Below are 26,773 nucleotides of genomic sequence, written 5' to 3' on the forward strand. Positions count from 1 at the left end.
ACCAAAGAGCTCTGTGGTCACTTGTGTCTGTGAAACCAACTCAAAACACTCGTGAAACCGACTTGATGGTACACTTTACCTTTATTCATACATTTACTTAATTAGTATAATTAAGAGATGTAAGTTTTGGGTGGTATATACATATGCTAAATGAAATAAAAATAAAAATAAAAAATAGCTAGCACTAAGAAAAAAGCACGTTATTTGTGAAACCCTACCCTGCTCAGAAGACCAATCAGTGGAATCAACTGCCACAACTCAGACCGTAAGCAACAGTCAGAACTCAGCCTGGAGAGAGAAAGGAAGTCCCCAGCATCAACATCAGCTGCTGAGACACAGGACCCAGATCCAGCTGGAGAAAATTAACTAGGCAATAGGGAACCTGGACCTCCAGAGATCCCCTTGAGCCAGACTCACCCGAGAGGTCAAACCCCAACTTATCAGGAACCTCCCTCAACCCAGCATGAGATGGATAAAGAGTGTGAAGTGTCCCCTTATAAGGATCCACACTCTGTAGCAAAGCCCAAGGGAGGCTGTCAGGGTCAAGAGATTTAAAAGGCTGAGTTGGAGTAGGGATGCTGTTGTAACAGTTTGTTCACTCAGACCTCTCTGAAGTCCTACAGACCAGCTTTGCTGCATCAGCAACTAGGATAGGACAACAGGCAGTTTAGCTACAAATATCAGTTGAAGAAAATTTCTGGGTTATACTTTTTCCACTCAATTGTTAAATCACATCAAAATGTTAAAGCATTACACAAGTAAACTGCAACTTTCCTAAGAATTCCTCTTGCTTGTGGGTGGCCTACATTTCCATACATGAATTAGGACACCCAATGGCTATATAAGCAAGAGACTCAAGTAGGAAGTACTGTATTTAATGAGTAAAGAAATGTCTGCCTTATTAGCTTGCGAGTAAAGCTATACATTTCTCTTCCTAAATGGAAACACTTTAAGGACATCACAACAGCCAAACAACCAACAGGGGCACAGATTACTTTCCTTTCAGCAACACTAAGTAATGGCTCTAAGGTCAGTTCTTCATATTTTGTTCTCATTAGTAGCTAAAATGCTCAAACCTTTAGCTAGCTGTGTCCAATTTCTGCTTAAAATCCACTTTGTAAAAATGCCCCAAGCTCTACTAACCATTTGTTAAGCTGAAGAATTCAGACTCTCTCATTCAACTATTCATAACTAACATTTGTTCCAGAAGCAGAACTCCCACACCCTCCTAAATACCATAGTTTATGCTTTAGAAACTGGAGAACTCATTCCAATGATTAAACCTTAACTTATATAATTTCCAAGTGTGTGCTGCGGTTAGTCACTCATGCTCCAAAACTCATAAATTCACCTTTTAGGATATATAAGAATTTAGAAAATTTAAACCTGACGTAAACTTCACATACACTCTACAGAAGACAGCCACCTCAGAAGGTTAACTACACTTGAAAGAAGTACCACTGTTTTCAATAGAAGGCTGGGCCTCTGGAAAAATAAGCAGGTAGTAACCTACTTTTCTGTGTTTCATGTCACTGCATGCTTTCCTTTTCACTGAGCTGATGTGTGAGTGGCTTCTGCCAGCTGACTAAGAAATTCCATCACTAATGCTCCAAAGCACAGTGAAAAATACTGCTATCCACAACAGGGAGAAAACAAAAAACAAAGTGTCAGCAAACTGAATGAAGAGGTGGTAGGCCAGAAAAAACAAGGAGCAGAAGGAAGAAGAAAAGGAGAAAACTTGTACAGGCACAAAGAAACAAAGGATGAAGGAAAGAGGCAACACACAAGAGAAACAACTGTTCACCATCATTATGCCTGTCATTTTTGACAGGCTTTTGGCTAATCATTGTATAATGATTATTGGGAAACCGTAAAGATCATTGAGAATTCTCAGTCTACATAATCCATAATAGCTTGTTTACACACAGACACAAGTTATTATAAGAGTGAAGCAGTAAGAAGTCATATGTACAGTGTTACACAGGGCCTTGACAATAAAAGGTCAGAGCCATTTATTGTAATGCAACTACTTGCCATCTCTATATATAATCCTCCTGGCTGTGCCTTTAGAATGTGCGTCCCGGTGCCCAGCTGATTGGCTGGGTGGTGGAGGCACCTGATAGGCTGAGGTGGCGGGAGCTCATGCACGGCAGCAAGCCACTGAGCTGCTGTCAGGGGAAATGGCGGCCGCCACAGCAAGGAAGCGGCAGCCCCAGCTGTGGTGAGGCGGAGGTCATGAGGCAGCTGGGCCGCCAGGAAGAGGCGGTGGCAACAGGAGAAACCATGAGAGGGGAGAGAAACGGGCTGGGCGGGCATCAGACACACCCACTGGAAGACAGGGAGAAGGGGCTGAAGTGGGGGGGGGAGAGTCAAACTAGGGGCACAGACGCTATGCGCCCGGTCAGCTAATTATACAAAATCCTTGCTCATAAAAGTTTACAATGTACTTCAGGAGGACAGACAACATAATAAATTAGAAAGTACAGAAAACCTCACATTAAAGAATCAAGCCCTACTTTACTTTTTTCTAGACATGTTCAACTGTCTAAGCCAGAGTATACATGTATCATTTTTGTAATATGCACTTCACCTTCTACTGTACATAAAAACGCCCCTGCTGGATCAAGCCCAAGACTTATCTAGTCCAGTCTCCTGTTTCACACGGTGGCCCACCAGATGCTGCTGGGAAGCCCACAGGCAAGAGCTGAGGGCATGCTCTCTCTCTTGCTGTTGTTCCCCTGCAACTGGTATTTAGAGGCATTTTGTCTCTGAAGCTGGAGGTGGCCTATAGCCACGACTAGTGCCATTGATAGACCTGTCTTCCATGAATTAGTCTAAGCCCCTTTTAAACCCATCCAAGCTAGTGGCCACATCCCATGGCAGAGAATTCCAGAGATTAATTATGCACTGTGTGAAAAAGGACTTCCTTTTGTTGGTCCTAAATTTTCTGGCCTTCGGTTTCATAGGATGACCCCTGGTTCTAGTCTTGTGAGTGAGAAAACAAATTCTCTGTTCACTCTCTACTCCATCCATAATTTTATACACCTCTATCATGTCTCCCTGTAGTTGTCTCTTTTCCAAATGATCCCTAGCATAGAATTTGCCTTTTTCACAGCTGCCGCACACTGAGTCGACACTTTCAACAAACTGTCCACTACAACTCCAAGATCATTCAGAACAGATATGTTTTTGTGCCCATAAATTTTTATCACTGTAAAACTGCAAACAAGAGCCCTATAATTCCTCCATTTGTAAAAAAAAAAAACCCCAACCATAATATAACCCATTATGGAATTGCTAATATATTTTTGTAACTGAACTTCCAAACTACAACACCAATCTTCTTCCATGTCTACATCCAAATTGCTATATTTCTCAGTGCATTCTATTATGTATTGTTTCATCACCACCACGATATTTGTATAGAAAGAATGTTTGTCTTTTTATTTTTACAAATATTAGAATATCACAAAAAAACCCACAAGTTGTTCTAGTAAGAACTAATCTGCTAACTTTCCTTTCACTATCCCTATAATTGGACTAAATTTGGTTCAAATTGGTTAGGTGCTCCACAAGTTAACCCACTTGTGCTGCAAATGTTCATGTGTCCACCATCTTGGACTGGGGCAGATGATATCATCACAAACTACGCTATTGGGGCATCCCTATGTGTCTCTACAGCTGTATGGAATTTGGTTCATTCTGATCCAAGCGCTGCGAAGTTGATGGGGGGGGGGACGGACGGACTCACGGAATGCTGGGTGATCTCATAAGCCTACTGGAAAGTAATTAAACCCCTTATGTTACACAAAAGCAATTATTTGCACATTTGATTCTATTAGTTATTATGGGGCTGATCTATTACTAAAAAAACCTCACTATCTGAAATCATTTAAAGCACTGAATACCAAACTGAGAAATGTCCAATGAGTTAACATACAAGCTCTTTGCAGCATAATACAATTTTTCAAATTATTTGATGTAAATGGTATATTACTTTATGTAAATACCAGTGAAGATATTTTGTATGAAGAGAGTTACTTGGTCAATTCTTCCCCACCCTCTCCTGTTCTCCCCAAAATCTTCATGGCATTCTTGCAGATCTGCTCCCAGACATCAATTTTCTTCTGACAACTTTGTTCCTTAAAGGGATCTCTCATCAGCAGCTTGTTCAATGCATTGTTACAGGAGTGCTACCTAGTGGTCACATACCATTCCTGTAGCTATGTTTGAGAAACAATGCATATGCGTACAATGCACTCACATTTTCAAGTTTATCCAAAACCATGAGCTAGAAGTATAATTTCTGCATAGTCTTATTATTATTTTTAATTACATCAACAACATCATCATCATCATCATCAATAATAATTATTCAATTTCTATACCACCCTTCCAAAAATGGCTCAGGGTGGTTTACACAGAGAAATAAATAAATAAATAAAATGGATCCCTGTCCCCAAAGGGCTCACAAGCTAAAAAGCAACATCAGATAGACCCTAGCAACAGTAACTGGAGGTACTGTGCTGGGGGTGGATAGGGCCAGTTACTCTCCCCCTACTAAATAAAGAGAATCACCAAGTTAAAAGGTGCCTCTTTGCCAATTTAGCAGGGGACTAGCAGTCTTGTAATGATACATGGGAAGTAAGTAAATGTGTAATTTCCAAGCCTGTGATACAGGCTTAAGTGTGTTTATTTTTAAAGTCATCTTCAGTATGCTTCAGGCAAAAGGCTAAAGAAACAATTAAACAAAGAGCATAATCTGTACAGAGAGACTAGCAGAGATTTTCTCTTCATTTATTCCTGCCCCTCTGGGAATGAAGACAATTGTTCAGCTCAATATTTCTTCATTTAATCCTCCTTCCATTTTTTAAAAACACACTTAAAGTTCATTTGATAGTTTTGATAACTTGTAACATTAAATTGATAAAGTTCCCTGAGATCATGGAAAGAAAAGTGATCTCTGCAAAATTAACTTCAAACAACATGCCTTCTGCTAAAGTCTCCAAAGAGGGTGAAATCTCACATGGCAAATTTCTGTTCCTCTCATTGTTAAGAGGGCACTCAGTTTACAGGAGTCTGGGATCAAGAAGGCAGAGCTAAAAAGTCAATATATTGAGGAAGGCATGATAGACTGATTCCCCCTTCAAGGACTGAGTTTCATCTGGATAAACTCTATGCAGATACACACACACGTGAACAATTTTGGCGGGAAGGTTTTCAGGTGCTCCTTTCATGATTGTAATTAGGTACCCTAGTTGAACTATCAGATCCTAAACATTGGCAAGTTGGATAAAGTCAGAAACCACACTTTTCACTGAACACTCCCACATAAGTCATGAAGTGGTACTGGAGAGGTTAACTCTTTGGATGGGGCGGTCTAGAAATGTAATAAATAATTGGACTCCTTTATACAAGCTGTGGGTGAGGGGAGTAGAGTTAAGGAATCCTCTGCATTTGCTGCTAGGGGAGCACATCAACAACTGCTGCTATGACCACAGCCTCCTCAATCCTTCCTACCAACCTAGTACTGGGGGAATAAAGCTAGCTGCTAAACACTAGAAAGAAACATGATCTTATTCTCAAAGCTTAAGATGAACTCCAAGAAAACCCTACTTCCTAGAAGGCTTTGTTCTAACCAGAAACCTTTCATGACCTTTCTGAAATTCAATGCCATAAAGTGATAATTTATAAGAGATGTTTCTTTTTCATTACATTTAGTGGAGAGCCTGTTTTTAGAAGGAGTAATTTTCTCTTAAAAACAGAATTTGTATGGTTTTGCCTGATTTTACGGAATCTGATTTTTGTTCTCTCAATGTATAACAGACCCATTGAATTTTTGATTAAAGAAGGAGCTGTTAAGATGAAAATGACAAGAAATCAACAAATGTTTTTTAAATTCCTAATAATTGCTCTGTAGCTTACCACATTAAGGCTTTATATGGAACAATTTCTTTGTACAATACTGCCACCTAGTGTTTGAAGCATGTATATATCACTGCAGCAGTGACCACATTGCAACTACATAAACATCCGTTGAATCAATCTTCTTCTCTCACACGTTATCAAATACTTACAAGTAGAGATCCATAAATACTGCAAAGTACTTCTATATGTAAAGGAGCCTGCTATAAAATAGGGCAGGGAAACTGAAATGAAATCTGAAGATTTCAAGTTGAAATGTATCTGAAGATTTTATTTCATGATAATCCATGGCTTCTCAGTCAAAGGCTCAATTTTTTCTTCTTTCCCTTAATATCAACAAGAATAGTTTCATCAGTCCTTTCTTTGTCGTCCCCCACAAGCTTTCTCATTTAATGCAGAAACCAATTTCCGAAAAAGAAACACCAATTTTGACTCTTCCTTTCCCTGGAACAGAAGGAAGTCACTGGCTTAGGGGAGCTAACTGGTTTCCAGGTTAAAACAGCCACAGCTGGCTACATTAATTATACACCAATGAAGTAGGCATAGAAAGGAACCCTACTCTAAATGTTTGGTAGGAGAAGAGCTCAAGACTGGATACTTCACTGGATAGCAAATTGCGGCTGCAAGTAATTCAAATCAACCTCCTATCCCAAGAACGTACATAATTACACCAATGTATAACATTCGGAGGGATTTCAACAGTTAATCTGTGGGATATTTGAGATCTAATTATTTAAAACAAGCACTAGTGTGGCCATGGTGTTTTCTGGCCTTTTGACCTTTCAAACACCAGAACAAAGAGTGTAAGCAGGTGATAAAATGCATCTATGTGGATCAGGTTCCAGATTAGGTTAGTTATAACATATGCAAAACTGAGTCTGAGCATCATCTTCTTCTGCTTACTTTGTAATACATATTGGGCCAGGATTAGAGCAGGCGCTTTGCTTTGTGAAGCAACGGCTCCGAGATATAGACTTGTAGGAGGAGTTCGCACAGTTACCTAAGGGAATTTACTTGGGTTCTCAAACTTTTAACTATAAACCGGCTGAATATTTAGACCAGATCTTGGTACCAAAATTTGGGAGATTTCTGACCCTCGCACAATTGAATGTTCTCTCTTCGGCAGTACTTGATGGTAAATTCAAACGACTTCCTTATGATCAGTGCTGTGTCCCTGTGGCTCAGGGGATATAGAGTCTATCACCCATGTTATTCTTTATTGCCAGTTTTATAAGGATGCTCGTACCAAATTTATTGCTCCTATTTTAGCCATTTATCCTGGTCACACAGACCAATTTTATTTGGAAATTATGCTGGCCAGTTTTAAACCTGTAATTTCAGATAATGTGGCAAAGTTCTGTTTTGTGGCGTCAAAGCTCCATAATGACTATATTAGTAATTTGAATAGCTTGTGATTTTGTAAACTTTTGAAGTTTTTGAATTTTCTTATCAATGCTATTAATTGTGATTGTTTGTTAATCCGGTCTGTGACCATAATAAACTTACAACAACAACAACTTTGTAATACAATATATTCTGTATCACCCAGATTTATAACGTAATACAGTAGGTCTGTGCATCAAATTGAAACAAGAATTTCAATTCAATACAGCCCATATTGGACATATTTTGCATCATATCATTCCCAATGCAAAGCTATGAATAATAAACCGATCAATTCAAAGCTGCTCAATATTTTAGATATTGTATCGGACTGAAGAACCAGATGACTTTTTTTCAGGGGATTTTATGTTTTGCTTGAAAGCCTGTATCTTTTTTCATCTAGTGGCATTTTTTAATCTCTAGAAAATGGATTAAATAAAAATGGAATTGTTATTTTTGTAAAATAAAATATAAACTCAAAGACATTCTTTGCTGCAGGAAAAGGCCCTGACAGATGGTTTATAAGCTCTTCCTGGAGGCCACTGAGATCTTGAACTCTGCACTGCCCTTCTAAACCAAGTTATTCCCTAGCAAAGTATACCTTAGAAGGCAGGTAGAGGATTTCCTCAGGGCATGTATTCTTCCTGGCTTTGGCAGGCAACTTGCTGCAGAGGTCAGACAACTGGTCAAGTGCCTGAGGGAGGAGACAGTAGCAGGGCTGGAGTCACGGTACTCAGAGACTGTTCATACTGGCATGCCTATGCAACCCACATATCAAGGGGAGCATTTGCAGCAACACACTCAAGTGGGCAGAGATGCTGGCTGGAAAAGTGAGAAGTCCAAGGAAAAGAGGCAGAGGCAAAGGCAGGAGAAGGAAGGGGGTTATGCTATGCTGCCCCAGCAGCGCACCCACCAACACATCCATCAGTAGCAGATCCCCAGAAGTGCCATTTAGCAGCAGTATGCATGTGGAACATGGTCTACCACAATGCATACAATCAAAGGGGTGGTCAGACAGTACAAAGACTGCAGTGGTGCACTATCTAGCAGAATCAGTGGAGGAGCATTATAATGACCCTTTGGTTTACTGGGCAGCCTGATGTGGCAGGATCTGGCCACAGCTGCCTGGGAACATCTGTTTTATCCACCATCTAGCCAAGTGAGAGGGTGTTTTTTTTCATGACAGGCTGCTTGGAACCTGAGTTGGTGGAGCAGCTGATGATGTTCCTAAACGTAAACCCTTAACTGCTGGGACACCCTCAACGCTGCATACCAGACAGATGAAGGCCTCCCTCACACCACCTGCTATGGCTGCTGCACCCAAACAGCTCTTCCTTAAGTTTCCATCTGTGTTAGTTCACTTTGGTCTTCCAGTTCTGAGAGGGACTTGGCCGATTCTGTGCACTGTCTTGTGCCTCAGCTCACACTTCTCTAATTGCCAGCCATCCGTCTGCCTCCAGCCATTCCAGGACAGTCTAGCTGGGGTTGGTGACTGGACACCATGCATGTTCCAAATCATGGACTTATTGCTCAGATGCATCTGATGTTAATATGATGAAGCCCTGCAGCAGAGAGAGAGAGAGACCACCTGCTTCCCAGACAACCCCCAGGATGAGAAACTGGCATTGGCTGTCAGTTGCTGCTTCTGAGTGCCTGCCTATGGGAGAGGGAAAGGCCAACTTCTAGCCCCTGCTTGACCTGTGGGACTGTGGCTGCTCTGTGGGAAGTCTGCACAGAATTGGGGCCAGGAGTGACCCAGCAGTCCCTACACACCATCTGCCCAGAGTGGCCATCTCTGGGCCTATAAAGGGAAGCTGCTTGTGGCGGCAGACTCACCACTCTGGGGGTTAATGAGGACAAGGGCCAGGCCTCCTGGCCCAGGGACCTTGTGCGTGATAGTGGTGGGTGAGTATATAAGACTTTGGCTTCTGTTTTAAGTATCCCTTGGGTGAGACACGTTTAATGTGTCAAGGGTTGCATGGAGATGCGGAAACAAAGGGTGTATCCACTAATTATGGTGCATCAATTCCAGTGGTGGCAGGGAAGAGAAGAAGTAATGTTGGCAGGTTAGTGGGCCATAATAATTTCAGGGGAAGGGAAATCAGAAGTCTAATAGCTGTTTCCCCTTCCAGATGTCCTGCCAGCTCTTTGACCTTGGGGAGCAGTGTCAACCACCCATGGAACCTCACCTTGCTCCTTAGTAATGCCAGGTCAGTCCAGAACAAATCAGAAACCATCCATGATTTGATTCTAGATCAAAGAGCTGACCTAATATGATTACAGAGATCTGGTTGGGGAGGCTGGTGGCCCAGTCTGGTCTCAGCTTCTCCCTCCAGACTACTATGTTGAGGAGCGGGTGAAGGACCGTGGGTAGGGAGGTGGAGTGGCTGTGATCCAGACCACCATCTGGTTAAGGCTAGACTCACAACCACTTCCCACCTTTGCAGGGGTGAGGGCCTATTAGGATGCTACGCCCTAGAAGGTTATTGGATCTAATAGGAGTCTAAGAAGCCTTAGAGGGATTTAGAGTTGGCTCTGCAAGTGATCCTGTTGATGCCCTGGTGGAGAATTGGAACCACCAACTCACCAGGGCAGTAGACATGATCGCTCCTAAGTGTCCTCTCCGACCTGCTTCAAGACTGGCCCCATGGTATATGGAAGAACTACGGGGGTTGAAGCATCAAGGTAGATGACTAGTGCACAAGTGGAGAAAGACTTGGCTCAAATCTGGAACACTGCAACATGGAGTGCATTTGAAGATTCATTCTATGCTCAGGCAATATGTGTGGCAAAGAAGCAGTTCTTTTCTGCCCGTATTGCATCCGCAAGTTCACATCTGAAGGAGTTGTTCAGGTTGTGTGAGGGCTAGTATGTGCCCCTCCTCCCTTGAATCAGTATCTGGAACCATCTGTTGTGATGTGTTTAATGAATTCTTTGTGGGGTAATCGCTTGTATTCGGGCCAAGCTAGACTCAGTCTCCACAATTATTGCAGTGTCTGATGCGGAGATGTCCAGTGACTCTTCTTGTGTGGTTAGGTTGGATCAGTTTGTTTGTGACTCCTGAAGATGTGGATGAGCTGCTTGGAACAGTGTGGCCTACCAACTGTTCTCTTGACCATGGCTTATACTATCTGGCAGGGGGGTTGTTGTAGAAGGCCTGGTAGAGATTATAAATACTTATCCAAGAGAGGGCAGGATGCCTCCTGTCTTAAGAAGGCAATTATTAGACCACTTCTGAAGAAACCTGTGTTGGATCCCTCAGAGCTGAGCAACTACAGGCCTGTAATTGAGAGCATGGTAGCCTCCCAATTCCAGGCAGTCTTGGATGAAACAGATTATCTAGATCCATTTCAGACTGGCTTTCAGGTAGGCTATGGAGTGAAGATTGCCTTTGTCATCCTGATGGATGATCTCCAATTGGGAACTGACAGAGGAAGTGTGACTCAGTTGGTCCTTTTGGACCTCTTGGCGCCTTTCGATACTATCAACCACAGTATCCCTCTAGAGCATCTGAGGAGGTTGGGAGTGGAGGCACTGCTTTGCAGTGGTTCCGCTCCTACCTTTTAGGCAGGTTCCAGATGGTGTCACTTGGAGACTGTTCTTCAAAATCTGAACTTTTGTATGGTGTCTCTTAGGGTTCCAAATTGTCTCCAATGCTGTTTAACATCTACATGAAACCGCTGGGACTGATCATCAGATTTGGTGCAGGGTGCTATCATGCTGATAACACCCAAATCTATTTCTCCATGTCAACATCAGGAGAAGGGATAACCTCCCTAAATACCTGCCCGGAGGCAGTGACGGGCTGGATGAAGGATAACAAGCTGAGACTTAATCCAGATAAGATGAAGGTACTCATTGTGTGGCGTATGAACTCAGGTGATGAGTTTGATCTGCCCGTTCTGGATGGGGTCATACTTCCCCAGAAGGAACAGGTATGCAGTCTGGATGTGCTTCTGGATCTGAGCATCTCCCTGGTGTTTCAGGCTGAGGCGGTGCCCAGAAGTGTCTTTATCAGCTTCAGCTGATATGCCAGCTGCGTCCGTTTCTTGAGATAAATGTCCTCAGAACAGTGGTACATATGCTGGTAACCTCCAGACTGGATTACTGCAATGCGCTCTATGTGGGGCTGTCTTTGTATGTAGTCCAGAAATTACAGTTGGTCCAGAATGCAGCAGCCAGGTTGGTTTCTAAGTCATCTTGGAGAGACCATATTACTCCTAAGTTGAAGGAAACTACACTGGCTGCTGGTAATTTCTGGGCAAAATACAAGGTGCTGGTTATAACCTATACAGCCCTAAATGCCTTGGGCCCTGGGTGCTTAAGAGAACGTTTTCGTCATGAACCCTGCTGCCCATTGAGGTAATCAGGAGAGGTCTGTCTGCAGTTGCCACCAGCTTGTCTGGTGGCTACTCAGGGACGGGTCTTCTAGGCTGCTGCCCTGAAGCTTTGGAATGCGCTCCTTGCTGAAATAACAGCCTCCCCATCTGACAACTTTTTAAAAAGTCTTTAAAGATGCACCTGTTCACCCAGGCTTTTAATTAAATACTGTTTTAATAGTTTTAGCATTGTTTTAAAATTTTAAATTGTTGTAATGTTTTAACTTTTTCTGTTATTTATTTTATTTTATTGTAAACTGCCCAGACACTTATGTTTTGGGTGGTATAAAAATATGTTAAGTAAAAAAAAAATACTCTGTTGTCCATACTCTACCTGTCCGCCTACTCCACTACCTTGCATACCAGTTTCCACATTAGCGCAGCTAAGCCTTTCAACTCTGATCCTGCCAGGAGACTTAGCTGTTTCGACACACCGGCTCAACTATTATTTGCCTCAGTGCAGATGCTCCCAACACTGCCTGCATCCAAGCTCATACTCGCTATCTGGCTGCCTGTGCCTGCTCCACCACAATGTGTTACCAGCATCAATGCAAGTTCAGCGTTTCAACTCTGATCCTGCCAGGGGATTTCAGTAGTTTTGCACACTAGCTCAACTGTAATCCACATGAGCACATACTCACTATTACACACTCTCTGTAAATACTCCAGTCTCCCCAATTGACTGCCCCACTACCATCACCACTGCTTTGCCTGCCAACTTCTGCATTGGTTCAGCTCAACTCTGACTATACTAGGATACACAGTTTCTGCACACTGATTCACCTGGGGCTGAATGGGATTTAAATCAATTGTGGCTCCATAATACTTAGCACCTGAGCTTTGAGTTAATGAAAGCATTTCCCACATTTATCTCAGTAATCTTTGCACTGATATAGGCAGTATTTATTATTCCCATATTATTCCCATCATATTTTATTATAGCTTATTCAGTAATTCAAAACTGGACTAGTCATACAGTGTAGTCCATTCCTGTTTAGATTGGGGCTGGAAGGGGAGGCAAGCTGACAAACTGGCTTACAACTACCCTTATGACATCAACACATGAGTCACATTCAATCGCATACCATGAGTCATAGAGCTTCACAGGCGAACATGAGCCGCGGCACACAGCAGCACACAAATGTGCAACATGTAAGACACATTACATACAGACATCATTATAATGTACTTCAAATACACATAATGCATAATACTCATATATATGAGCAATATCTTGAACAGTGCAGCAGACCACATGTACCACATGTTTACCCAAATCAAAGATGACTCTCAGTTTAAGATGACTCCCTAAAAAAGCAAAGGTTAAATACAGGTTATACCTGTATTTACTCAAAAGGAACAGAACTCCAAGTTTAAGATGCCCTCCTGATATCTATTATTTAAAAACTTGGAGAAAACCTAGTGTTGGATTCAGGTAAATAGAATGTAGCACATCATACATGTACAGAGATGCAGCAGCTCTGCTTCCCAATCTACAAATACAAAGAGCTGCAGCTTGCTAACTCCACTGACAGCAATTTCTGTTTTGGGAAGCAGGATCCACCAGGTCAGCTTTGATTCACTAAACAGACACAAGTGCCAAGTTTTACCCTTAGTTAAATGGTTTAAAATGGGAAACCTTATAGCTTTAGGAATACATAACAGATTCTCTTCAAATTAGCAAAAGGCACACCCTTGAAAAATCCTTGAATTTTTGATAATCTAAACCGTCAAAAGAAAAATAAAATATGGTTTGGAGATGGGTGGGCAAAAACATTGTAGACTGCATAATGTTTCTGGTTCAAAACAAACATTTAAAACTGCTGTAACTCAGCCATTAGAATTTTTTTTAACATTTGGTCAGATTTTAATTCTCACAAGTTAGATTCTCCGTACCAAATATTCTATAGGCAGGACAAACCGGCTTGATTTTATAAAGCTTTATAATGAAATGTCAAGGGTTTTTAGAAACCTTACCTGTTACAAATACTTCCATGCCTGCATAGTCATGATTTTGGCCATTGATCCTATTATAATTTGGGAACAACTCTGCAGCTGCCTAATATTTCACATTTTATAGTGTGCTACCCACCTGCAATAGTATGTGCATAAAGTCTGCTACCAAAAGTGAAAACATGTAGTTCGTACAGCTTGGCAATCTTTTCTAGAAACTCCTTGCAATGAGGACGCAACCGAGTATGGAGCATAGGTTCCCCTCGTCCTAACTGAAAATGAAATATTCCCTAAAAGAAAAGAAGAACACTGATAAGACTTGCTGAAATTATGCTCCATTTGTATGTTCCTACTAAAGCTAAGAAATAAATTCCAGCATGACAAATTTTAGATTTCAACCATGTACTGACAAGCATTAGAATACTAAGCAAGTAAAAATAGGTTGCTGACCTGTAAAAGGCGATCTTTTTGGTGAACCATGTTCACTCACGTGGGTTCTACATTTGCACAGTAGCCCTGGCAAAAGATTATCCAGGTCCTAGGAGGCACTGTTTGGCTCCACCAAATAGCACACATGGCATATCTATTAATTTCGGCAGGAAAGCACCTTTCTACTCAGTTCCTGTTCGGCCGCAGTGAGGTTAAGGCTGAAGTTGAGACTGAGTAAGGTAAGTCCATATGATAGTAAGACAATAGCAACGGGGATAGCCAAGCAAATGTGAATGAACATGGATCACCAGAAAGATTATCTGTTACTGGTAAACAACCTGTTTCTCTTTGACGTGACCCATGTTCCTCACAATGTGGGTTACTAGCGAGTGCTCACAGACGGAGGTGGGTACTAGAATGCAGTGTTAGTGCTTTTTATGTTTTTTTAAGAACCGCCTGACCAAAATTGGCCTCCACTGCAGATCTTAACTCCACTGTGTAGTGCTGGTAAGTCAGTCCACCAGGTGGCCACCTTATAAATGTCCTTCATGCTTATGCCTGATATATGGGCAGAAATGCTGAAATGGCTCTAGTAGAATGAGTTCTTACTCTAGATGGAGGCTTAACTTCCTGCTTTTTATAACATATATAAATTAGCTTGACAAGCCAGTGTAAGAGCATTTGCCTGGATATAGGAAGCCTAGACATTAGGTTCCCTGTAGGAAACAAGTAACTGGATTTCCTAGAAGTTTTTGTTCTTTCCATGTAATACAGCAGGAACCTTCTTACACCAAGAGAGTGCATTGCCTTTTCCAGTGGCACCAATGGATCCGGGCGTGGGGGCGGGGGGGAAGGTTGGCAGAACGATATCTTGGTTCAAATGGAAGTCTGACACCACTTTGGGGGTGAAGGAAGGGTCAGTCTGCAGCACCACCTTTGTGTGGTAAAATTTTGTGTATAGCAAGTCAGCTCGGAGCGCTGTCAACTCACCAACTCTCCAGGCAGAGGTTATGGCTACCAAGAAGGCCACTTTCAATAACAGATGTTTCAAGGAACAGGTGAGTAGTGGTTCGAAGGGAGCCTTGGGGAGTGAGGACAGAAGCAGAGAGACTCCATGGCTATATATGTTCATGAACTGGTGGAAATTGATTATTTATGCCTTTTAGAGAGCATTTAGAGTTCAGGTGGGAGAAGACAGTACACCCATCCCACCCTGGCAACTGGCAGGTAAGAGCAGGCAGATGGACCTTTAGTGTGGCCATACTACTTCAGGCCAGTTAGATACAGAAGAATCTGATGGAGCATGGCTGAGAAGGGGTCAGAGCCCTTAGAAGCAGCGTAATAGGTGAACCATCAAATCATGTGCGTTTCTCCTAGAACCACCACTGACGTATACTTGGGTCTTGGCATTGGCTATTCCATCTGCCTGTGCATTTGGCCCTTGTGCCCATTCAGTTTCCAGCCTCCAGTTGAACCTGTACCCAGATCCAACCTGTGCACCATGCTTGGTTGCATCAGGGAGCTGGTCTTTTGAGATAAGACCACCTTTAGACTTTTTATGGCTTCCTGGCTCATGAGTGGCACACTTGCCTCTGCATCCCAAGTCCCTGCCTGGTCTTTTGGAAGTGGACCTTCAGACCCACTGAATATCAAGGGTGGCAGACATCCCACCAGAAGGATTCAGGTATACTAACCCTTGCCCTCTTCAAAGCCTAAAGCTACTTTCCAAGACTCCTTCTCTGCTCAACCTGGAGCTGATTTTAATTTGGAATTCAAGCTAAACGCCTTTTCATGTTTAAATTAATCTTAATAGTATATTACTTATATTGATTAATCTCTCTGCATTTCTGTACTCTTATACCCTTAATAAATAGGACTGCATTGTATTCCAATCTCTGTCATTGATTTCCAGACCAAAGCTTTGCACCAATTTAACACTAATGAACTGCTGCCTCTAGTTTTGCCAATTCCTCACACAAGCCCAAAAGTTAATCAGAGGTGCTTAGCCACACTCCAAAGCAGTTTCATTAACAGGATACTGAACTGCTCTGACAATTCAGGTATGCTATTGCTGTGATGCTGTCCAGTAGGACCTGAACTGTGTGGAGTTTCAAGACAGGTAGGAACAAGCGCAGAGCGTGAAGGACAGCCAGAAGTTCGAGATAGTTTATATGGAAAAGCTTTTGCTGAGCTGTCCAAGTGTCTTGAACATGTAGTCTCTTGCAATGGCCACCCCAGCCTTCCAGGAAGGCATCTGTTGTCAGAGTGATGAAGGGAACTGGTCGGAGAAAGGGCATGCCTTGCTCCAGGAAGGACAGACTGATCCAGTAACAGAGTGACCTCAGGACGGCAGGTGGTAAGGACAGCCATTTGTTTTGATTGTTGAAGGCTGAACTCCGATAGAAACCACAGTTGCAGTTTCCTCATTCAAAAGAACATGAAAGGAACTGTGGCAGTGCATGAGGCCCAGAAGCCTCTGAACTGACAGAGCACGTTAGTTCAGGTTGTGGAGGAAGGCATTTATCAGAGCAATTATGGTATCTATTTTTTCCCTGTTGCATAGACCCTTTTTGAATGAGAGTCCAAGAGGACACCGATAAATTGAATCTTAGTTTGGGGTTGAATACAGATTTCTTCTGGTTTATGGTAACCCACAGTTGAGACAGAAGATCCAATCTGTAGTCTACATTGGATAGAAGAGTCTGTTTGCAATTGGAAATTAGGAGCCAGTTGTCCAGATCCGGATAAAGAGGAGACGATGTTGATCTGACTGTTCTGGATGGGGTCACACTTCCCCAGAAGGAACAGGTGTGCAGTCTGGAGATGCTTCTGAATCCAAACCTCTCTCTGGTGTCCCAAGTTGAGGCGGTGGCCAGAGGTGCTTTTTATCAGCTTCAGCTGATATGCCAGCTGTGTCTGTTTCTTGAGATACAGATCTGTTCTTGACCTCAGAACTGTGGTACGTATGTTGGTAACCTCGAGACTACTGCAACACACTATGTGGGGCTGCCTTTGTACATAATCTGGAAACTCCAGTTGGTACAGAATGTGGCAGCCAGGTCGGTGTTCTGGTCATCTTGGAGAGACCACATTACTCCTGTACTACACTGGCTGTTGATAAGTTTCAGGGCAAAATACAAGGTGCTGGTTATAACCTATAAAGCCCTAAATGGCCTAGGTCCAGAGTATTTAAGAGAATACCTTCTTCGCCATGATCCCCACCGCCCATTACAATCCTATAGAGAGGTTCATCTATAGTTGCCACCAGCCCATCTTGTGGCTACTCAGAAACTGGCCTTCTCCATTGCTGTCCCCGAGGCTTTGGAATGCTCTGCCTGTTGAAATAACAGCCTCCCCATCTAACAACTTTTAAAAGGTTAGTCAAGACACATTTGTTCACCCAGGCTTTTCATTATTTACAATTTTAATAGTTAACACTTTTAACATGTTTTAAATTTTAGATTGTTTTTATGGTATTCTTATTGTAAACCACCCAGAGATGCAACTTTTGGGCAGTACAGAAATTTGTTAAATAAATAATAATTAAATAAAATGGTGATGCCCTACATCCTCAGGTGTGCTATGATGGCACCAAAACACTTTGTGAAGATGCAGGGGGCACTGGAGAGGCCAAAGGGCAGCAAGGTCTATTGGTAGCAGCCCTGACCCACTGTAAAACACAGAAATGTTCGGTGCTGTGGGCGAATTCCTATGAGGAAATACAAGTCCTTTAGATTGAACATCACAAACCATTCCTCCTTGGTCAGCAAGGGAAGAATGGTCTGCAAGATCATGCGGAACTTCTTTGTCTTTATAAATTTGTTTAAGTGATGTAGGTTGAGGATGGGGTGAATGCCCTCATTGTGTTTGGGCACCTGGAAGTATCTCAAGGAAAAACCCCTTGCTCCAATCTGCCAGAGAGACTGGTTCTAGAGCCCCTTTCTGCAGAAGGGCAAGTACTTCTGCAAGTACTGGAATTGAGTGGGTGTATTTGATTCCCGTGCAGACAGGCCGGCTTAAGAATTTGATGGCATAGTTGCTGCTGCTGATGGATAGCACCCAAGCATCTGATGCCATTCGCCAGAATAGGAAGCTAGCCGGATCAGAGAGGGAGAATTGTGGGGATGAGATACTTCCAAGCCAGAGTTGTCAAACAGACTGCTTAGAAGAGTCTTGCTGTCAGGTCTTGAGTGAGTTGCTTCTGAAAATATTAGTGCTTTGACGTAAATTTAGATGAGCGCCTGAACTCCTTTGACTGCTTATACTAATATTTTTGTTAACCGAAGGACTTGAATTTGTGTTGGTAAGAGGACTGTTGTGATGTAGTTTCACAAGTCTTGGCTATATATTTAGACTTTTTCAGCTTCTCCACCATTTCATCGGTATAGGCATTAAAGAGCCATTCCCCGAACGGAAGAGTCTCAATCTTCTCCTTCAGGTCACTCTGGAGCAGAGTAGAAGAAAGTCAGGCATGGCGTCTAAGAGCGATGGGGCCTGCCAGGGAGCGGGACTCCATTTCCACTAAGTGCTTTGTGCTACTCAGTGATTGCCTGGTAATATCAGCTGACTTCTGAAGAGTGGAATTAAATTTTTCGTGAAAGGCTGTTGGTAAATCTTTCAAGTTGTCCTTCAGTGAGTCCCAGATGGAAAAGTGATACAGACATACACGCCATGTAATTCTAGATTTTCAGCTAAAGGCATGCAGTGGAGTAAAATTGATGCCCTATACTGTCCAATTTTTGGCCCTCTATGGGGTTATAATGAATTTTATTAGACTTAGTGCTGGCTGCACAGTTCACTACAAAGTTTGGAGGAGGGTGTTTGAATAGAAAGGGACACAAGTCCTTCTGTATACTATACAGATTTTCAAACCTCTTAGATATTATAGAGGATGCAAAGGGGTATCCCAACATAACTTTGCTGAGTTTGCAAAGACAGGAAGCAGTGGGAGGACTGCGGGTGGCACACTGGAAGAACTTGCCATAAAATTGTGAACAGTGTCCTCTATCTCCATCTGTTTTTAATTCAAGGCCAAAGGCAGCTTGATTGGTCCCGTAGGACTGAACCGCTTCAGTTGGTGAGCCAGAGGAATTATTCAGAACAGTGCTATCTGGGGATGGATCAGATGGGTTCTCCATAACCATGGTGTCATCATTGTATCAGAGCAGGATGCGGAATCAGGTTCCGAAGGCACCAGTTCTCCCACAGGTGAGGAAACAAGGAGCTGGTGGATCTCTAGAACCAGCAGGAGTGGATAGTGGTTCAGCCGGCAGAGGATGAGTAGGCTTGACAGGAGCCACTGGGGTTAGGGATGTGCATGATCTGGCTCAGAAGCCCTTTTCCGGACCTCTGAACAGGTTTGGTGGTCCGGCCAGTTCGGTGGTCGAGGGGGTTTACCTTTAAGCAGGAGAAAGGGTGCTCTTACAACCCTCCTCCCAACATTTACCCCACCAGACTGTGCCGAAAATTATTGGTGTGGGGCAGCAGCAATTTTCAGCACAACGCCGGCAGGGGAAACATGGCTAGGGAGGGGTAAGAGCACCCTCCCTTCTGCTTAAAGGTACTACCCCACCCCCCGGTCTGCCGGCTCGTGCATATCCCAAACTGATATATATGATATGGGCAGGAGAAAAAGCAACCTGCAGTGGTGACGGTGGCTTCGATGCCAGTTTGCTAGGTAGACACATCAGCAATGTAGTGGTTGTGGCAGTCAATGAATAGTCTTAACTACATATGATGACCTAGGTGGCTCAGTAGGATCATAGCTCGGTAGAAGAAATGCCGAGCTAATGCACGTTGTCTGAGCAGATGGTTGTGTCAACATCAATGGCACCACTTTAGAGGACAGGGACAGCGCTTCCTTTCTGTTAAGTGGCCTGAGCCACAGACAGGGAAGGCTTCTGTGGAGAAACCATCAATATCAAAGGTTGTTTAGGCATGTCCAATGTGGTCGACATCAAGGTAGAAATTTTAGATGCGCCCAGCGTCAATGCTGCAGATTGTTTTTGCAGGGTCAACAACAAAGCTTGAGGTTTGGGAGTCTGTTTTTCTGTCGACGTTGAACCAATAGCTTGTATAGAATTACCTGAGGTCAAGAAGAGAGGTTGGTGTTTTCCCGATGATGGGAAAAGGTTGGTATCTTCCCACGACGATGTTGTGGGCTTTTTTTTGGCGCTATCTTGCACAGATCACCCGGCGTCAAAGGTGTGCTCAACATTGAGGTGGGGCAGTGACGCTTAGAGATCAAAGACTGAGAACAGGAACATTATCTTCTTTTTGTGGTGCCTGCACAGATTGTCATCAGCATCAGAAATCAGCTTCTTGATGCTCGAGAGGCCTGTAAACCTAAAAGGTCGAGTAGCAATCCAGCTTCGACATCGATGGCAAATCCGACTGATGTTTTGATGTCGAGACCAACTTGTATATGGCAGCTTTGAGGTAGAGTTCCCTGCACTTTTTAATTTGGTGGGAAAAGCTCACACAGATCTTTCAAGCCTCTATATTATGTCCCACTCTGAGGCACTGATCATGCTTGTCTGAAGAGGGAGGCATAACACCATAAGTGGATAACTGTTTAAGTCTTTTTACCATCCATAGGTATTGTGGACAGGGCAAAGAGAAAAAGAAAAACCGAGTACAGACTAGATTGAAGCCAAGGAATAGGAGAGCAAAAAGTCCAAAACGTGTGCCGAAGAGTAAGCCGGAAACCAGTCCGAGTCAAACTAAAACCACGAGGTAAACAAAGCCAAAATGTTGGGGGGCGGAGAGTAGCTGAACAGTCCAAGTCAAAGCTGAAAAACAAGTCAAAAAATGTGAGCAACGAGGAGAAAGATCGAAAAAGCCTTCTGAACAGAGCAGTACTGCGGTCAAGAAGAAACCGAGGAGAGAGGCGCTATCCCACCGAAATTAACAGATGTGCCACGAGCACTTTGGCAGAGTCAAAGAGTGCCTCCAAGGAGCTTGATAATCTTCCACCCAAGCTACTGCACAGGCGCAGAACCCATGTTGTGCAGGAACATGGATCACCTCAAAGATCTACTAATTCTTAACAGTCTGCATATATAAACTTACAAATAAACACTATATATTTCACAAAAGGAGTTTGGGGCCAGTAGCCTGATGTTTATTTTAAGACAATGAATACAGTATCAGAATTTTTTTCATCAAGAAGTGGCTAGTATCAGCCATTGAACATCAGCTAGGTATTTTGTGAAAAATACTGGGGAGATATTTAAGTAACTTAAGTTTCTGTTCATTTGTCAAATTAGTATGCATATCTGTAACAGGAAAGACCTGCATGTACAGAATTTAAAATGAAAGAAAAAGCAAAAAGGACCATGGCTGGAATCCAGAGAGGCCCATGTGCATGGGGACAGCCAAGTGCCCTCTTTAGCTGCAGCCCTTCCTGTCTAATCTAATGAGCCTCTGGAGGACATCCTAACATTCACAAGTGATTTTTCACTCACACACACACGTAGTAGAAAGAGCACCATGAAAAGCTACAATGCCTGGGCAGAAAACTGTGTGTGCTCTTTGGATCCCTGTTCACCTCTAGTGTCAGCAAGTAGTTTTACTGTGGATTCACAGTCCTTTTTCTGACAAGAAGCCATCAATACAGATTTAACATCATATTCATTAACAGTTAAAGCTAACTATTATTGTTTTAGTGTGTTTTACTGTGATTTTAGCAAGTTACCTTGGTCTTTATTTGTTGGAAGAGTGGGGCATCAATATTAAATAAAGCCCTACAAACTAAAGTGTGGAGTAGAGAGCTGGTCTTGTGGTAGCAAGCCTATCTTGTCCCCTTAACTAAGCAGGGTCCGCCCTGAATGCATATACATGGGAGACTAGAAGTACGAGCACTTTAAGATATCCCCCTCTGGGGATGGCACTGCTCTGGGAAGTTCCCTCCTAGGCATCTTCAAGATAGGGCTGAGAGTGGTTCCTGCCTGCAGACTTGGAGAAGCTGGTGCCAGTCTGATGACAATACTGAGCTACATAAACCAATGGTCTGACTCAGTATATGGCAGCTTCCTATGTTCCTAAACCCACTAGGAAGTCAAAAAAGTGTAGAGTGCTGAAATAACTAATTCTGTTATTTTTTTAAAATTGCAGCATTAAAGTTTTGTCCAACACCATTACAAACTCCTTAAAAGAATCCTGAGTATTTCCATCCCCACATTTAGATTAGATTACATATGTTTTGCTGAGAGCATAGTATTCTAGCCAGCAGGGAAAAACAGGTTGTTCACTTAGAAGTATTATTTGTATAGCATTTCCATCTCTGAAACATTGCCAGTACTCTTGGATCAGTTCTAATGGAATTAAAAACAAATCAATAACTTTGCCTTACTTTGTTTGACATCTGTTGGCAGTGCTGCTCTGTGGTATGAATTAATGTCTGGTCCAGATCAACCATTAACACTAGTTTTCTGTTTCGGCGCAGCCTCTCCTGGTCTTCTCTTCCTAACTGTTCAGCTTGCTACAATAAAAAGATGAACATATGTGGACAAAAAGCCCAAACAGAAGTTTAATTTGACAAATGAACAGATTTCAGAAGAAATACAATTATTCACAGTTATTTCAGTGGAGAAAGTCTAATTACTGCCTCCCAATGCACCATAACTAATTGCTTCTTTAAAGTAAAGTGTGCTGTCAAGTCGGTGTCGACTCCTGGCAACCACAGAGCCCTGTAGTTTTTGGCAGAATACAGGAGGGGTTTACCATTGCCTCCTCCCACGCAGTATGAGATGCCTTTCAGAATCTTCCTATATTGCTGCTGCCCGATATATTTTATTTTATTTTTTACACTTATATCCCGCTCTTCCTCCAAGAAGCTGAGAGGATATGTACATGGATATGTTTATCCTCACAACAACACTGTGAGGTAGGTTAGTTTAGATATAGGCGTTTCTCATAGTCTGGCAAACATACCAATGGGGATTCCAACTAGCAACCTAGCCATATTGCCTTCGGAGTGGGCAGTATATTAAATGTTTCTAATAAATATTGAATTCAGTACACAGACAGAAGAAAAGCTACATTTCAGGGTTGTCAAATCAAGGACACTCAAACCCTAGCAATTTATGCAAATCAGACTCACTACATTAGTGAAGAGTCCACATAGCATGGGGCCAGAGATAGGAACCATTCTTACAGTTCCACTGGGCATGAGAAGTGTTCAGAGAGCCTTAGAAGTCCAACACAACTGCAAAGACAGTCCCACTCTGTCTAGTTCAAAGATGGAGAGGAAAGCTAGGTTGGAGCTACAGTAGAGCTGAAGAGAAGGGATAGGATATATTTTGGTGCTGAGCTGCCAAAGCACTAAGAATGGCTCAGCAGCCCAGGACCTGAAGACCCAGCCCTCTTCTTCAGCTTGGAGCCGAGGGGTAGGGAACTTCCCCTTATTTGTGCTAGGCTGCCGAGATGCTCCAAGCACCCACAAAGAGCAGTGCAACTGCAAATACTACTCCTGCTCCCTCTCCAGTTCCAGCTCCAAGGCTCATTATGCTCAGCAGAGGGAGGTGCAACATTCACCAGGGTGAGCAGAACTGTAGACCCCTGAAATTAGCATACTGAATTTATTTTCTAGCAGGTAATTTACTTGTATTCCTGATGAACAGATGCAACATGCAAGAGGAGAATACAATGTCTTCATCCATCATCATTTTGATTAGCCAGAGAAGGTGGTGTAGGACAGAGTACTCTAGGTCACTGATCCTGCTTCTCGATTTAATTAAGCATACAGAACTGGCTGGTCATCTTAGGTATACATTTACTTACTTGCGAGAACTAACTTTATAATTTTAAATCTTGTTTTTAGTACAAAAACAGGGATGATCTATTTTAAAATTCCTCTCTTCTGCCATGTCTGATAAAGTGGTTTAAGACACAGTATGCTTTGTGCAGTGGGAAGCAACCTGCCTAGAGAGCAAGAGGCTGTTGGTTCCAATTCTCGCTGGCATGTTTCCCAGAATATGGGAAATGCCTATTTTGGGCAGCAGCAGTATAGGAAGGCGCTGAAAGGCATCATCTCATACTGCACAGGAGATGGCAATGGTAAACTCCTCCTGTATTCTACCAAGAAAACCACATGGCTCTGTAGTCACCAGGAGTCGACACCGACTCGACAGCACAACCTTTCCTTTTCCTTTATGCTTTGTTATAATATAACATGTATTTTATTTAATACATTTGTAGCCTGCCTCCTGAAGGAAGTTGAAGCAATATATTCAATTGACGTGTAGAATTATCTACTCAAGAATGTATCTAGCGCCCTTCTATAAACAATATAATACAGAAAATATTGCTAGCACACAACAGAAGCCACTTATATCAGATAAAAAAAGAGTTCTGTATGTTATCAGACATCAATTGCGGGGGGGGAGCAGCAATTTTAACTTCAAAAGCTGCAATTTGATTAGTGTTCATCAGAACAATACACAATTTGGGATTTTATCCATTTAGAATGGACTCTCACAGTTAAGCTACATATTTTACATTACTTAAGTACATAATGATGGAATTCCTTTAATTAGATCTATTGAACTTTGGACCACTACCAAAGATGAAAGAGTGAAAGTATACTTGCCTCAGAGCTAACCATCAGTTCTGGAACACTATGAACCATTGATACAGTTGCTGTGGATACAGGCATGTTCTGTTTTCCATTCTTACTTTGTAACCTAATAATGGAGTAATAATTTGAATGTTCACAAGCAACCATCTTACGTATTACATGCTGAAAGCAGACTCAGGGAGGAGTACACGGTACATTCACGTGTTCTTACACAGAGTCAAAAATATCTATAATTTGAGACTGAAACTGCACATTTTAGTTATGGAGGGCTGATTCACTCTTATTTTTGATTTGGTTAAAAGCTCCTATGTTTAAACTGCAAAAATATATGCACAACACCATCAGCTATGAATAGCATATTGGCATTTGTGTAGAAAGATTCCGCCCCCCACCCACAATCAGAAGGGAGAGCAAGAAGGTTTAGTTCCCATGTGTACTGTAGGACAATTCAACCACTTAAACACATGTACACTACAGGTGGCCTGCAGATACTGCGCATTTTGCAGGCAACTTTCCAATACCAAATTTACTTATCACAGGGAGAGTTTTGGTCAATCACAGGGTCAGCTACCCCCACTAAAACTAACTTTGTGTGTAGCAAGCAATTGCCTGTGCCACTTCTCATTCATTCTGCCCTTCCCTCGGTCCAGCCCTGCCTGCTCACACCATCCTCAAATTGTTCCCACCTGTGCAGCAGTATTTTGTCTGGCTGTTGGTTCCCTGGATGAGTGTGTTTGTGTGGAGACGGCGCATGATGGCAGTTGTCCCTGCTTGATCTGACAACAGTCATTCAGAGGAACTGTGAACATTGCTGGTGGCCAGGCAAAAGGCTGCAATGCAGGTGGGCACCATCCAAGGACAGCATGAGCAGGCAGGGCTGAACTAAGGGAAGGACAGAAAGAAATGAACAGAGAAAAAGGAATCAACAGAAGGGAGAAGCCAAGAAGGAGGAGGAAATTGGGAACTTGAGGTCTGAAGGAAACACCTGAAAGCTCAACAATGACATTCCCACAGGTGGAAAGGAGGAATCTGGTAAGTAAACTGCCTCCTCCTCCTTACTGAAGCCTTGCCCCCCCCCCCCCGGGGGGGTTGGTGTGGTTGCTACCAGAGAAGGCAGAGAAACAAAAAAGTTAAAGTGCAAGCAAGCCTCCCAAGAACCTAATTCCATTATTCAGGTTAGGTTTAGGTTCCGCTTCTATATACGAAAGTTCAAAAGCAAGTTGTGTCTGCCCTCAGAGGGCATGAAATAGAACATAAGCACTAAGAGAAACAATTTCTTATACAGTGTGTGTATAGCAAGAATTTTATATGCTAAATACTGGAGAACAGATACAGTATCAAAGATGGAAGAATGGCAGGGTAAATAGCATGAATATATAGTACATTTTAAAATGAAAGTTATCCAAAGTGGCAATTTATGTTTTTATTGGATAAGCAGATTTCGTGCCTATGTAAATTTTGTACAAGCTTTTAAAAGGCTATAATATAGTTTGAAAAAATGAGTTTTTAGAAGAGGCCCCCATTACAAAAGGAGACATTTTGCGTTTCACAGAGAAATGTACTAGCAAGTTGTTGTCACCCAACTGTTATATTCATAAAATTTTCTGTTCCAGTAACCGTATTTAATATTGCTGTTTCTACTTCATTTAGTTTATACTTTTTCACACCTAAGCTCACTAGATTCTTGATCTACTGCATATAGATCATTAAGTATATTATACTGCTATCCAGTTTTTTGTGCTGGTGCAATAGCACTGGCCATTTATTTCTGGCACTGCTGCAGTTACAATACGTATACATTACTCTTAATATCAGAACACATTACTTCAGTGAATTTGATTATTTTTAGTTAAATTTCCACTACATTAACAACTCTCAATTTTATCCTAGTATAATGAATAGAAGCCTAAAGTGGTACGGTACTTACTGTGTCAAATCCTGGCCACATTCTGCACACAAGCCTTTCATAACAACAGGATGACTGCATCCTTCCAGCCTCACCAGGATACCTCTGGAAAGCAAATTGGTCTGATTTAGTTCATCTCATAAATTTTAAGTTGTACAAAATTTACAGCACAGTTGTATACTATGATTTCCCCATTTCTCTACACTCTGTTGAAACCAA

General features: G+C 42.5%; 1 protein-coding gene across 6 annotated transcripts in view; it reads right to left on the minus strand.

The window, feature by feature from the left end:
- CTDP1 (CTD phosphatase subunit 1) overlaps positions 1-26,773 on the minus strand; it is a 129,518-nt gene that overhangs the window by 91,805 nt on the left and 10,940 nt on the right. For all 6 annotated transcript variants that reach the window (XR_008306176.1, XM_053245849.1, XM_053245845.1 and 3 more), the window contains exons 2-5: positions 26,576-26,659; positions 24,661-24,754; positions 22,423-22,551; positions 13,780-13,930 (exon numbers count right to left, since the gene is read on the minus strand). Coding sequence is in view for 5 of the 6 variants with exons in the window: in XM_053245849.1 (XP_053101824.1) it covers positions 13,780-13,930; positions 22,423-22,551; positions 24,661-24,754; positions 26,576-26,659 (458 nt within the window). In the remaining variant the exon portion in view is untranslated. The remainder of the gene's footprint in view (positions 1-13,779; positions 13,931-22,422; positions 22,552-24,660; positions 24,755-26,575; positions 26,660-26,773) is intronic.

Source organism: Hemicordylus capensis, chromosome 4 (genome assembly GCF_027244095.1).
Source record: "Hemicordylus capensis ecotype Gifberg chromosome 4, rHemCap1.1.pri, whole genome shotgun sequence".
In the NCBI taxonomy this organism is placed as follows: Eukaryota; Metazoa; Chordata; class Lepidosauria; order Squamata; family Cordylidae; genus Hemicordylus; species Hemicordylus capensis.